Below are 13,794 nucleotides of genomic sequence, written 5' to 3' on the forward strand. Positions count from 1 at the left end.
ATAAAGATCTGTTATGTATGTAATGATTAATGTCCAGGTGTTATTTGGCATGGTGAACACTAGTTGGCGCTCTAAGTCTTTATATGATGGTCTGTACCAGTGAACTACTTTTCCCCACAGTAAAAAATCTGAGTGGGGATGAAGCCAACATGTCCGAGTGTCTCTCAGAGTGTGTGTGAAAATCGTTTGCACATGAAAAACAAGATCAGTATTAAATTTTAGATCCTCTCTCTCTCCAGACTCTGTCAGGCTGGTGGATGGGACTAGTCTGTGTTCAGGCAGACTGGAGGTGAAGTCTGAGCAGTCGTGGTCCTCAGTGTGTGAAGCTGACTTTGACCAGCAGGATGCAGAGGTGGTCTGTAGGGAGCTCGGCTGTGGGGCTCCTTCAGTCCTCCAGGGGGCGCTCTATGGAGAAGTGGAGGCTCCGATGTGGACCAAAGAGTTCCAGTGTGGAGGCAATGAGTCTGCTCTCCTGGACTGTGGAAGATCAGACTCAGCTAGAAGCACCTGCTCACCTGGCAAAGCTGTTGGACTCACCTGCTCAGGTAGAAGAGGAGCTGCAGCTTTGATTTGGCTTCATTTCTGTTCTAATGAAACTCACTTTATTCTTTTACTGATGACTCTCTTGTTTCTGTTCAGAGCCTGTCAGGTTGGTGGGAGGAGCCAGTCGCTGTGCAGGTACACTGGAGGTGAAACTGGGAGAGTGGAGACCAGTGGATGACTTTTACTGGAGCCCGAAGAAAGCAGCTGGAGCTTGTACAGAGTTAGACTGTGGCTCTGCTGTTTCATCAGGAAACAGAAATGAGCCCTCAGTCAGATCTGTATGGTGGATCAATCCTGACTGTGTTGAGTCTGGATCTTCACTGAGGGACTGTGTATCATCACGTTCCTCTTCCTCCATCATGAAACTCATCTGCTCAGGTAAGTCCATCAGTGACATCATCTATGACAGTAATATTTTCCTTCCTCTGTCACAGTGATAGTCGCTGGTTTCCATTGCACTGAACTGTAAACTTATCCAGGACGACGGCATCCTAAAGGGTAGAGAAGTTAGCTTGTTCCTGGAGGCTCATTGCTTCAAACTGAGACAATCTGCAGCTTTAAGCAACATGCTGTGGTTCACTCACACACCCTGCAGCTCTCCTGAGCAGCTCAGTCACATCCACCTTACAAGCAACAACTACATTACTAATTAATATAGTTGTTGCTTGCTGCCTGAACAAATAAGCAACTGTTTGCTAACAAGTTCAATATATCAACTTAAAGCTGATGATATGTCAGTGTCGTGTTCACTACTTGTTCCTGTTGGAAACTATTGTGCCTGCAGTGTTGTATGAATGTCTTATTAACATGTTGATCAGCTGTTTTCTGTCTGATCTGAAGGCAGCTGAGGATGTTAATGTGTTTCCTCCTCTGCTCTCTGACTCCTCTGTATTACACATGAATGTAGGAGTTCTCTGTGTTGTGTGATCACCTCACTGATCAACGTTCATTTATTTGAACAAACAAATGAGAAGAAAACAACATTCAGCTTCTCACAGAGGAAGAAGGATTCATCATCTCTCTGTGTTTACAGACCTGCTGCTTCAGCCAATCATCTCTGTGTCTTCTACCATGGACGGGGTCTCCGAGGCCCAGCAGCAGGGGTTTCTGGTGCGTCGGGGCTCCGACTTCACCATCAGCTGCTCCGTCCAGCCTCAGTACCCAGGAGGCTCCTTCCAGCTCACCTTCACCTCCTCCAAGACAGCACACAACTACACCCAGCCAGCTGTCAATCACTCTGCTGACTTCCTGTTTCCTGCTGCAGACCCCGCCCACCAAGGAAACTACAGCTGTGTTTATGGCGTCTATGTTTTTGCTCATAACTTCTCCTCTGAGAGCCGTCTGCTGTCTCTCACTGTCACAGGTAAGCTGAAGCAGAGTGTGAAGCTCAGTGGAACTGAGACGTCACACTGACTTTGTTTCCATGTTTGTAAAAATGATAAAAAGTCATCAGGCAGCAGGACCGACCCAGCGACCTACAGAGAGCTGAGGCAGAATCTGATGAAGGAACTGTAAACTGTTTCCTTCCCGGCTTCTTTAATGTTATTGAACCATAACAACTGTGTTGTAGTGAAAAGTAAAAGACAGCAAACGAGTCAGTGAAGCCAGATAAGCACTATAATGATAATAAACAGGACTTTACATGATGAGCTGAATGTCATCAGGAGAACTCAGAGCTTCACCAGGATCACATTTGATTTAACTGCATGTAAAGATGTTGATTTTTAACAATCAGTTGAATCATTTCAACCAGACAGGAGCTTTAAGGAGACAATCAGCAGACTTTCATTCATTCTTTCAAACCAGCTGTAAACACATGAGTTGTTTTTGTCCAACATCATCAGCATACAGAGGAGATCAGATGAACTTATAATCAGCAAGCTGCTTCACACTTCAGTGATTTTAGGAGATTTAACGTCACTAAAGTTTCTGTTTGATGGAAGCTGTTGTTCTCATGATGTCATGTGATCTAATGTGATGACTGAATGTGTCTCGTCAGATCCAACAGTTCATATCATCAGACCGGTCGTCCTGCCGGTGACTCTGCTGTTGGTCGTCGCTGTCGTCTTTTTCATCCTGAAGGTACTGAACACATGTTTGTTGTTTAGAGGACTGGTTGAAATGAAGCACTCAGCCTGTTTATATTGAACTGAAGAGAGGAGTGATGCAGTAACTTAGATCTGTGTTGTCATGTCTCTCCAGGCCAGCAGGGGGCAGAAGTCAGGCCCACAGGAGAACATTGAGCTGGATTCTTATAACCTCGGTGTTTCCAGAGCTGAAGGAGAGCCGGCTGAAGAGGAAGGAGCCCAGGGAGCAGAGTAGGACCTCCAAGGAGCCACAAACCACCGAAGAAGAAAATCATCTTTGGGTTCATCTCTCCTCTCAGTCTCAGCCTGGTTTTTGCAGCCCAGTACGGCGAGGAATGACGTCCATACTGGTCGATTCCACAGCTTCTGATTTACATCCAGCACCAACGCTCAGTGCCACAACAGGAAGTAGTGAGACCTTTATTAAGACCAGTAGAAGAAGAGCAGAGAGGAGATCTGATTGGACCATTTGTAACATGATTATCTGTATATAGTTATATTTTATCATCATTAACTTCTCTCATGTGAACAGCTGTAACTGTTTTTTACTTAAATATTTTTATGAATCCTGAGTTTTATGGTCTCATCTGGATAAATGTTGAGTCAACAAATCATTTAAAAATCCATCCAGTTGTTTGATGGTTTATATCTTTTTTCTTCACTGCCTTTTATATACTATATACTACTTATTCAGCTGAAATGTGTTTTTGCTTTTTTCAGAATATTTGCTTTTTGAGTTAAAGAAACAATGAAAGAAAAAGTTATTGAGTGAAATCAAATATTTTATCTTTGTTTTGCTGTTTTCAAGAAAAAAATTCTTTTGTTTGACAGAATTTAAAGCACATGTGTTTCTGCTGAATGTTCACTCAGCCTGCATTTATTGGATGTGACAGTTTCATGCAAATAAATCAGTTTCTAATGTATCAATAACACTTTTATACTTTGCTGGTTTCATTTTGAAGGTTAGACCCACAAAAGGAATTAAGATTTTCATGATATTCAGTTCATCAAAGTTAAAAAAGTCTTGTTCAGCGTTTGGTTGCACTAAAAGATCCTCTAAGGAGTCAAATGTTCAGTTTTTCAAGTAAGAATATTTTGTTTTAATGGTTTTAAGTCTGTTTATCACTAGCAAAAATTAGCATTAGCATTAGCATTATAACAGTTAACCATAGACTGTAAATGCACTGTGCTAACCGAGCTAGCAGCTAGAGTTAGGGTCAGCTCCACCCTCTCGTCCAAATATGGTCACTGTCACTACACGATCTGAGTCAACCTGCACGAGCAGGTCCACTATCTTGGAAAGCTACATACAGCAACACCACTTGGACAAAACACATGTCAGAATCTAAGTTTCAAGCGTGGATGTGAGTCGTGCATGAAAAGCTAATTTAGGCACCGATTTAGTTAATGTTTTGTAGTCTATGACGAAGAGAGAGACTGATAAGAGATAAAGATGAGCAAATTTCAGTTTTTCCATCAACTCCGAGCTTATTTGGAAGCTGGAAAGTTTCACCCCAGTTGGGGAAAAGCTGAAAAATGGAACATTACTTGGTTGGTGAGTAATTTCATCTTGAAAGGTAACGTGGCCATGAATTTCACATCACATCATGTTTGTGTACAACATGGGTCAAACGTGACCCGACTGAGTTGTTTTTTTCTTTATCTTTGCAATTAATTAATTTCATCATTCAGTATTCCAGGTATTCCTCAATTCATCATCACAAATCTTTATTTTCATTTTTCCTTTCTTAGTTTTTGAATAAAAATCATTTTGGTATCACTACCCTTCTAAAGCACAACATGGGTCCAAAATGACCTGTATATATTCCCTGTTATTTCATGCATGGCACAGTGTTTCTAGATTATATCTTTGAAATAAATGTATTTTATCATATAACATTCCAGGTTTTCATTTTGATTACCACAAACCATCTTGTTGTATTTAAGAACTTTTTTTTGACATTTCTTTCACACATCAAAACCCAGGTGAAGAAGCCAGACTACAGTGATGACACCAATGAGGACAGGAGCAGCTCCAGTGAAGGACCAGAGCATCATCAGTGACAACAGCAGCTCTTGAGAGACTCTGAAGATGCAGCAGACACAAGACACTGAGGTAAAGTTGACCAATATGATTTCAAATTAATCTTTTAATCAATAATATTGACTGTTGTATCTATTATGAGTGTGTGGATATGTATACAAGACAGTGCCATATAGTTTTGAGTTGTTTACTATAATATTATCTCTTGTACTGATGTCTTTACTTTTGTGTCCTTTCAGAAAAAGAGGAAGATGATCACTACACTGCACTATTCTCAAACATCCTTCTGCCAGAAGTGTCTGCATACCTGTGTGCACCAGAGTGATTCTCGGTGGTTTGCACTGTCACCTAATAATAACCATGTGTGAACCGTGCAAGTATTCCATCTTGGTGTTTATTTACTTGAGCCGCTACACATTTCTCCAACAATCCAACATGTGGAAGTCAGGGACAAAGATATTTTGTATCAGCCTTAATTAAGAACACTTGTGCATAAAGGTATTGAATGCTACCTACTTTGTGGTTGGACTTTGAGCTTGGTATGAGGTCACACAGAGAGGGCCTACATGTAACCTGTGAGGCCTGACCACGAGTTGCTTTCTTCCTTTGTTTCCCCCGAGACAAAGGAATAGCGCCAAAAATGCTGCTTACAGACAATGGGAGTCCATTGCAAACTCCATTTCCAAGGATGCTTTGCAATTTTCACACCTCAGCAGGTAACAGTCAACATACAGCCTCATTGGCGGAGACGCTCCTGCACAGCGGAGCGTCCTGATGACGCAGCCGTGACATCACCGCCCCTTTAAAAACTGAACATGTCCTGAAGCACACGCCTTTCCCATGTCACTGAGCTCGGGGTAACTCCTGTTCCTGTGTGAATCAGCTGACTAAAGGGGATACCCCACGCACGTGTTTTCCCCTCATTGAAGACTCCCCTCGCCAGACGAGACGAGACTTCGCCCGTGTTAACCCGAACACATTCCCGGATCCGAGAGAGACCGCTGCTGCAGCCAGCGTCCTCAAATTCCCTCGAGACTGAAGAAACGCTTCTTCACCGAGTCGACTCTGCTGTTCTCTCCGCCACGCCGCTGAGAGCCAGCTGCCGTGCTTTTCGCTGACTGTGCGAGAACGGCCACCATCTGCATCCGAGCCCAGGACAAAGCCAGACATAACGACGGATTACACACACACCCTGCTCGCTTTCTGAAGCGACCAAGTAAGAGGCATAAGTCTGGGCAGAGGCAGTGTTAATTGTGTGTTCTTATCAGCATCAGTTGCTGTTGTTTAGCATTTAGCTCTTAGCTTTTGCTATTGTTTGTTGTGTTGTTGACGGACCGCCGAGTCCATTTTTCCTGCTTTACTCTGAGGAGTATTTTAAGTTTGCTGCCTGTTTAGTTGTGTTCACCACGCTAGACTGTTTTGTGTTTGTCCCGCTCGGGACTACTGCTGTGTTTGTGCCATCGTGAGAGAGAAAGTAAGTTGCTTTGTCGATTAGAAACCAGACAACGTGCGTTACAGACTGCCGTCCGTACGCGCATTGTCTGTGGACAAAGCTTCTCTTCCTCTCACAATCGCTTTCTCTCCTTCTTCCTTCTCTCTTCTGACTAACACACACACATACACGCACCAGCATCTTTTGCGCATCTGATGGTCAGATAACGTCGGACAAAGCTTCGCTTTGTCTTTCCTTATCCACCATCAGACATGTGTGTTTTTCACAGAAGTGGGTGAGTGCGAGACGCCGTCCACCAGGCGGTGCCGTCTTCCTTCTATCTAACCAAGACACCGCCATACTTCTGCCACCCGGTTCTCGCGCGACGTGACTTCCTCCCATAGTCACGTCCGCGTCGCAGACCGACGACGTCATCACGTCAGGCCCCCGTTGCCATCTTGTCACACACACGCGCACAAACACACACACACACACACACACACACATGCATTCCCCTGCATGTGTCTAACCCTGTACATAGCTGTTTGTGTTTTGTTTGGTAGGATTAGATCTTAGAATAGTTGTTTATTGACTGAAGCATTTGTTAACTTTGTTAATCTTGCTAAGTTTAATAAACACTGTTATATCTTTAAAGAGAAGTTCTTCTGTCATTATTGTGTGTAATATTGTGAAAAGTGGCTGATTGAAGGAGTCAGAGCTCGAATTCACCCTTCTTTGTTCATCCTTGAATGTTGATATCTCTCAGATATTAACATTCTAGGTGAACTCCCATTTATGAGACTACCTTGTTTGGTTATTGGTCCCGGTTTCCGGGTGGTGCCCCGAATTTGTTAATTCATATCAATAACTCTATTAATTGTCATAATTGCAGATAATCAACTGTGTTCCTCACAGATCCAACAGTTGGTGCCCGAATTATTGATTAATGTTAACAATATCTTATTTTCATAATTCATAATTATCATAGATAATTATGAATTATTGCTAATAACCAAACGCACTACTGCCCGTCCCAACATCACTTTTCATTCAAAGAAAATGCAAAGTAAACAAGTACTCTTACTTTTGAATCATCTCTATGTCTCCCTCTTTCCTATGTGTCCTCATCCTGCCAGTCCTCTCACCTGAGTCATTACTTACTTACTTTACACTTATTGACATAAACTGTCACTCAGTTTGGTGTTTAAGAATAAGTTCAGAAGCAGCTGATCTTAGAGAAGCACAGCTTCTGTGTTCAACATTAACTGTTGTCAGCTGCCCCAGCAGTATATGAGAAATACATTTGTTATGTCATGTATGTTTTCTTTGACAGCATTAAATAAAACCTAATGGGATGTAAGGCAGGGGCGTCGCTAGAGATTTATGGTTAGGGGGGCTAAGCCTTTACCAGAGGGTCTGGGGGGAGGAATTTTTTTTTAATGGACCCAAAATGTCTGTTTGTCATGATTTTTTAGAGAAGCAATATGTGTAAAATCAACTCAATAGATCTGTCTCTGCATAGTTTGTATTCAGCACAGATCTAATATGACTTAAATGCTTTCCATCCACTTACAACAGACACAGATCAAGCAAAGGTACTGAAGTCAAGGAATGTTATCTCCTCTCTCTTAGATAAGTTGCAGGTCCTCAGTATGTTATTGATACACAGACTGATGTTTGATGTGTGAACCTCGAAAACTAAAAGTTTATATTTTGTGAGAGTAATAGGCCTATGTCATAAAATTCAGTATTAATTTTAACTGAAAGCTTAAACAACTCCCACTCGCTTTCTTCTTGATCACTAACCTTCATCAGACCTGCTCCTTCAGCCCTGTCAGTCTCCTTCATCTTCCTCCTCTTCCTCTCCTCGCCTGTTTTCAGTAACATTTTTTATTAAACTCACATTTAGAAGAACTCAAAGCTTAATGAGTGATCAACCAGTTTAAGTTTGTATTTGTCTGAACTGGCAAAATCTTCTCACCTGACTGGCCTTCAGCGGAGTTGCTGCCTTTTTTGAAGAAATGTTGTATTTCCATCTACATGTTGAGGAATTGAGGGACATAAAATTGTGTTATGATCAACACAATGTGACCTTTTCACTGACATTAACTGATTATAAACAACAATCTATGCCTACTGATATGATTGCTTTGAAATACTTAAGAGGCATATAAAAACAAAGTATGTAAAGAGCTGTCAGTAACATTATTTCTATCTCTTTTGCTCGTTCACACTTTGGCTGGATGGCTCGTCAGCAGTGGAAACAGCTTAAAGTGATCACATTATTTTCTGACTGTTTCACAGCGGTTACAAATAAACACACCCACACCCCGCACCTCCACACCCTTGATAATGGTGCTGCATTGCCACAATATCATATGTGTATCATGGGAGTAAGGTAAAAAATAAAAATAGAGTTACCGTAATTTAATTTTTCCCCCCATGTTTTCATGTATGAAATGACCCAAAATGAAAACTGTAAGCAGACTACTTGATTACTATAAGCAAATTATGTAAACAACATTTGTATAGGACTGATTCTGTCCTGAGCTTTTTGATCCATATAAGCAGTGATCAACTGCTTATATGGATTATATAAGCGGTTTCCACTGTATAACTTTAGTGTTATATAGCCTATCCTCTTGTCTTTTCCTCACTCAAACCCAAAGTTAGCTAACATGAAGCAAGGAGCCAGGAGAACCATGAACAAAGGAGTAACAACTTGAGGTCTAACTTTAGGTACATTGTGACTTTGGAGATGCAATGGCACAGTTCAATTGATTTTAATGAAAAATGAATGAGAAAAAACTATTTATGATTTAAACTACTAATGTGCATTTATTTTGGGGGGGCTAAAGAAAATGTATAGGCCCAGTGACACCCCTGATGTGAGGTAAAGTTCTTTACTTGTTAGGCAAAAAACTTTACTCTGGAAGTCTTTTACATAAACTGCTTGTTCTTCTAATAGTGTGTGATGCTACAGTAAATCAGAGGCATGCATACCAGAGTTAAATAAAAAAATATTTATTTGCACAAAAACAGGCAGAACTTTTGTCTGACTCTACAAACCCCTGATTACATTAACCATGGGGGGAAAACACCTGAGGAAGTCCATCAGGTGAAATGGCTGAGGTAAAGCAAAGGGTTTGGAGAAGATAGAAGAGGAAGGGAGAGGAAGAGGAAGAGCTGTGACAGAATTGACAAGTGTGATGGCTACCCTTGCATCTAAAAAAAAATTGCACATCAAACATCATGAAGTATAAAATCCTGGCCTCTTTTTTGCTGCCAAAACATTAGCAGGAAATCCAAATCCAGCATCACCGTCTGGATTTGGTCTTCCAGACACTTGGTGATATTTGTTAAAAATATATCATTTCCCAGAGTAGTGAAATGAACTCCATCATCCAAAAAATGGCCAGGACTTCGATGCTTTATCTGAGGATGATGTACAATGCTTCCACCTACAGACAAAACAAAGGTAGGCATCACACTGTTAATGAAGCACTGGGCTTTGTCCATCTTCTTATTGTGGGCAGACCTCAACCGGCCCTGCTGGGTGATGGCAGAGAAGATGATCTTCATCTGAGGAAACTGTCGGTTGAGATCTTGCAGGTCCTGCTTGTTCCCTGCGACATGCTTGATGCTCTTGATGCTCCTGAGGTCATTTCCTCCACAGTGGATCATCAGGACATCTGGCACAGCTCCTCCTCCAAGGCACCGATGAAAGACGGGGAGGAGGTTTCTCCAAACCACGTCCCCCTAGCCGAACCACTGGACCCGGACATCCAGACCAAGGTTGGTCCTGATAGTTGTTTTTCTCCATGTCGAATGCAGCTGCCACCAATAATGTAGATTTAGGCTCCTGTTGATTTTAAAATGAAAAGAAATATCACCTTTATATGAAACCTTGTGCTGGTGTGTTATTAAATTTAACATATTTTATATTTCTATTTTATTTTTCTATATTTTACCAGTCTGCAGTGTGCTCTATGAGTGTTTAATGGATGTAATTTAATGTTAAAAACTTCAGTTAGTTCATATCGTTCTCAAATGAAAAAATTCCTCTTATGCTGAAATCACAATAGGCAAGATCTGATTTCCAGATATTTCCATGATATTTATATTCACTCTTGGCCTCTGTGGAGGATGTCGAGCTGGTCAGTGATGGCATATTTCTTTGTCTAAAATGAAGATAACAAAAATAAACAATGACTAACATATTGAATGCATGTGCTAACCAAGCTAAAGCATAGACTGTATGAGCTAAAGATAGATGATTTGGTGATAGTTATGTTTAATTTCAACAATAATGAAAATTACATTACTTGTATTTTTAGAGATATAGTGTGTTAAGATGTGTGACTTTTTAAATATGACTACATGGTTTGTTGTTGGATTTACCTTATTTTAACAAGCCTTCAGTCATAGTAGCAGGAAAGCAGTCAAAAGTTCTTATTTCATGTTTTCTCAGGAATTGTGATTGAGTCGGGTGAGTTTATGTGTTTTTGAAAATGAAACCAAACAATACATTAAAACCATATTTAACTCTAAAAATAAGAAAGCTGCTAAAACAGTTGACTTATGTACTTTGATAAAAATATACTGCACATGCATTCATGGAGCATGCTCACTAGAGACTTCCACCGGCTGAGACGGCTACTTCCGGTTTAGCCCTCCAGCTAACTTGAACGGGGATAAAACAATTCAATCGTACGTTCTTCAAGACTTTTGAAACATGCATCATGTGACTGTTCCTGTATCCAGTTGTCTTTATACATCCATGAAGAGAACTGGACACCACGCCGGCACGAGTGTCTGCTTTAATTATTTGGGGAAAAATAACTATAATCTTTTAACGTTTGAACCATGTCCTCTTTCTGATGACATACTTTTGGTGAAGTCACAAAGAAAGTTGCATTATTAAAACTCTTGAGATGTATGAATATATGCTGGGATGTCGTCATTGACTGGTTTAATTGCTGCCCCAAAACTATGGAATCCCCCCCAGCTCACATTTGGGTATTGTGTTGTGGATGTGGCTGCATGTGAGGCAGTTGCTATGATACGCAGGGTATGGATCATATGGAGCAATGTTGTTTATAGATGCTAATTTAGCCAGATAACAGTCCCTGGCATCCTTGCTGAGTTTGTGTCTGTGTGGTTTTCTCTCAGTTTGCTTCTGTTTCTCCAGTTTGACGATTTAATGGGGAACTTACTTTAAATCTGGTGTTGTTTACTGAACCGCTCTCTGTAGCTTCCACAGATAACAAACGCACATAACTGACAGAGACCGACTGAGATTTTCAAGAGTCATCTTAACACACACTTTTACTCATTAGTCTTTAACTGTGACTAACTTAAGCAGCTCAGGTATTTCTCCTGACATCTCTGTGATGTAATCTTCAGTGACAGCGGTGTGCATGTTGTGATGTGAATACTTCATCATGTTGTCATTGAATCCCACAGTTTATGTTCCCTCCAAATAATTTAAGCAGACATTATAACCTCTGATCTTTGAAAGATGTTTAACTCCACAGGTGCAACAAACTGGGCTTGTGTGTTGCTGTCATTGCAGTAACAATTACACAAGTTAATCTGGCAGAGAAATGTTAAACCCCAAAGATGAGATACGGTTGTTTTTGCTTTGAAACAGGCTGTATGTTTGGGTGTAAGTGTAGTCCTCAGAGCTGAACGGCTCAGTGGTGCAGCACAGTTCATCAGGAGTTCTCCTTTAGATTTAACACATTTTGAAGAAAATACATCAAAATATGGTTAAGAATATTTCTGATCCCACAGTTTCACTAAACTCCATAAACCATCAGTAATGTAAATTAATCAGATGGATGGTCTAGTCTATGAAATGATGAGTGATATAAATCACTGTTTTTTATTCTCTCAGCTGTTACAGTAACATTTATAAAATTATTATGAAACAATTATGAAACTTGAACTTGACCATTGCATTTGCAGGAATATTTTCATCCTTTTTCTAATATTTAATTCATCAAGTGGTGCGATATTTTCACTCTCAGTGATTTGACATCATGTTCATGTCTTGTCCTATAGGAGATGTGATCATATACAACAAAACAAAAGGTTAAATGTTAATTTAACATGTCAGAATTAAAGCTCCTTTCAGTACTGTGGATGCATCACTCAGCCAGATGTGCCAATAAACTGATTGTCATTCTTGCAAGTCACTGTTTAATTCAGCTCTATGTGCAGCAAACTTCAATAGTGAATAGAAAATAATCCCAACATGCAACAGCACAACATGCTGTCATCATAAAAATAAACAGGCTACAGTATATGTTTACATGTCAGCTAATAAAACAGTCTGGACGTCATTTCTGATCAACATGAGATAAGACAGGAAGTGTTCCTTCATTCTCCATTCTAGTTTTTAGCAGATGTTTTAATTTGGCTTTGAATGTATTGATAAAACTGCAGTTCTTCATATCATCAGGTAGGACGTCCCACTGAGTTGTGGCTTTCACAGAGAAAGCTGACTGTCCAAATGCAGTGTGATGAAATGGTCCAATCATGTATAGAGGATATTCTGGAGGATCTAATAGAACTTACTGAGCAAGTGAACACATAGTCACATAGTGGAGGAGGACAAACCATTTAACATTTTATAAACTAGGCACAAATTTGAGAATAATCTAAAATTGTCAAAGCTCAGTAAATTGTTTTTCTCCAGAACCCTACAGTGATGGAGATGCATTGGCTTTTTGTCTTTAGAGTTTGTTTGTATAAGGACTCAAGAGGTTTGATGGCTGTTTCTCCAGCCTGCCTCCAACATGTGATGCAATAAGACATCTGAGAAAGAATCATAGCTGCATAAATATCTTGGCTGCGTCCAAAGAGAGACAGTTTCTAAATTTGCTAAGTTGTTCTTTATGGTTTTAACCGTTTTTAACATGTTTCTTAAAGTTCAAATTTGGATCCAGTGTCACACCAAGATATTTAAAATCAGTGACTATGTCAATTTTTTCAGCTTTGATGAAAATATCAGTGTTAGGAGGTTGTACCATGTGTTGTTTGTTTGTTAAAAGGAAATAAAGTTGTACATTTTGAATTGGACTGAAGAGGAATCCATCTCTTCCCTGAAATCAGACGGTAAAAACATGAACATGATTTGCCTGCTGGTTTAACAGTCTGACTGTTCATAGAGGAGTAAATATTACTGATACCAGCCTCGTCTGGGACTCACAGCCTGCCTACCTGAGCAGCGTCAATTCATTTGACTTTGATAACAGCAAATCAATAATACTGTAGAATGTTTCATATCATTTCATTATAAATTCCATTTATATTTAGTTCAGACAGAAAAAGGTTAAGAAGTGTGTGCTCAGTTGTGAAAATAAACATTGATATGTGAGGTTAAAGCAACTACACACACTCCTCACACAGGACGGCTTTTTATTGATTATATTGTTGGCCTTGGTTACAGGTTTGGCTATCAGCAATAACTGAGGACTATTAAATCAATAGAAATTATTATAAATAATTAAAGCTGCAAGCAGCGTTGGGACCTCGCACTCTGGCCCGTCGGGATCAGATCATTTTGCTTTTTAAAAATGAGGGATATTTCTTACAAGTGTGGTGTGCTTTTATTTTGAAAGTTTGATTCAAATGTGTACTGTCAGGTGTGTAGAGACAATAAGTAACTGCAGCTGGACACA

The 13,794-nt window shown here is 40.3% G+C and overlaps 2 protein-coding genes across 2 annotated transcripts in view; both read left to right on the top strand.

Moving 5' to 3' along the window:
* Window positions 1-3,353, top strand: part of LOC121898771 — a 7,834-nt gene extending 4,481 nt beyond the window's left edge. The window contains exons 3-5 of the mRNA XM_042414187.1: window positions 1,577-1,906; window positions 2,543-2,625; window positions 2,746-3,353. Coding sequence (XP_042270121.1) covers window positions 1,577-1,906; window positions 2,543-2,625; window positions 2,746-2,865 — 533 coding nt within the window. The 3' untranslated portion in view covers window positions 2,866-3,353. The remainder of the gene's footprint in view (window positions 1-1,576; window positions 1,907-2,542; window positions 2,626-2,745) is intronic.
* A 5,786-nt stretch (window positions 3,354-9,139) lies between these two features.
* Window positions 9,140-13,794, top strand: part of abcg1 (ATP-binding cassette, sub-family G (WHITE), member 1) — a 56,661-nt gene continuing 52,006 nt past the window's right edge. Inside the window, exon 1 of the mRNA XM_042414155.1 lies at window positions 9,140-9,901. Coding sequence (XP_042270089.1) covers window positions 9,497-9,901 — 405 coding nt within the window. The 5' untranslated portion in view covers window positions 9,140-9,496. The remainder of the gene's footprint in view (window positions 9,902-13,794) is intronic.

This window comes from Thunnus maccoyii, chromosome 6 (genome assembly GCF_910596095.1).
Source record: "Thunnus maccoyii chromosome 6, fThuMac1.1, whole genome shotgun sequence".
NCBI lineage: Eukaryota > Metazoa > Chordata > Actinopteri > Scombriformes > Scombridae > Thunnus > Thunnus maccoyii.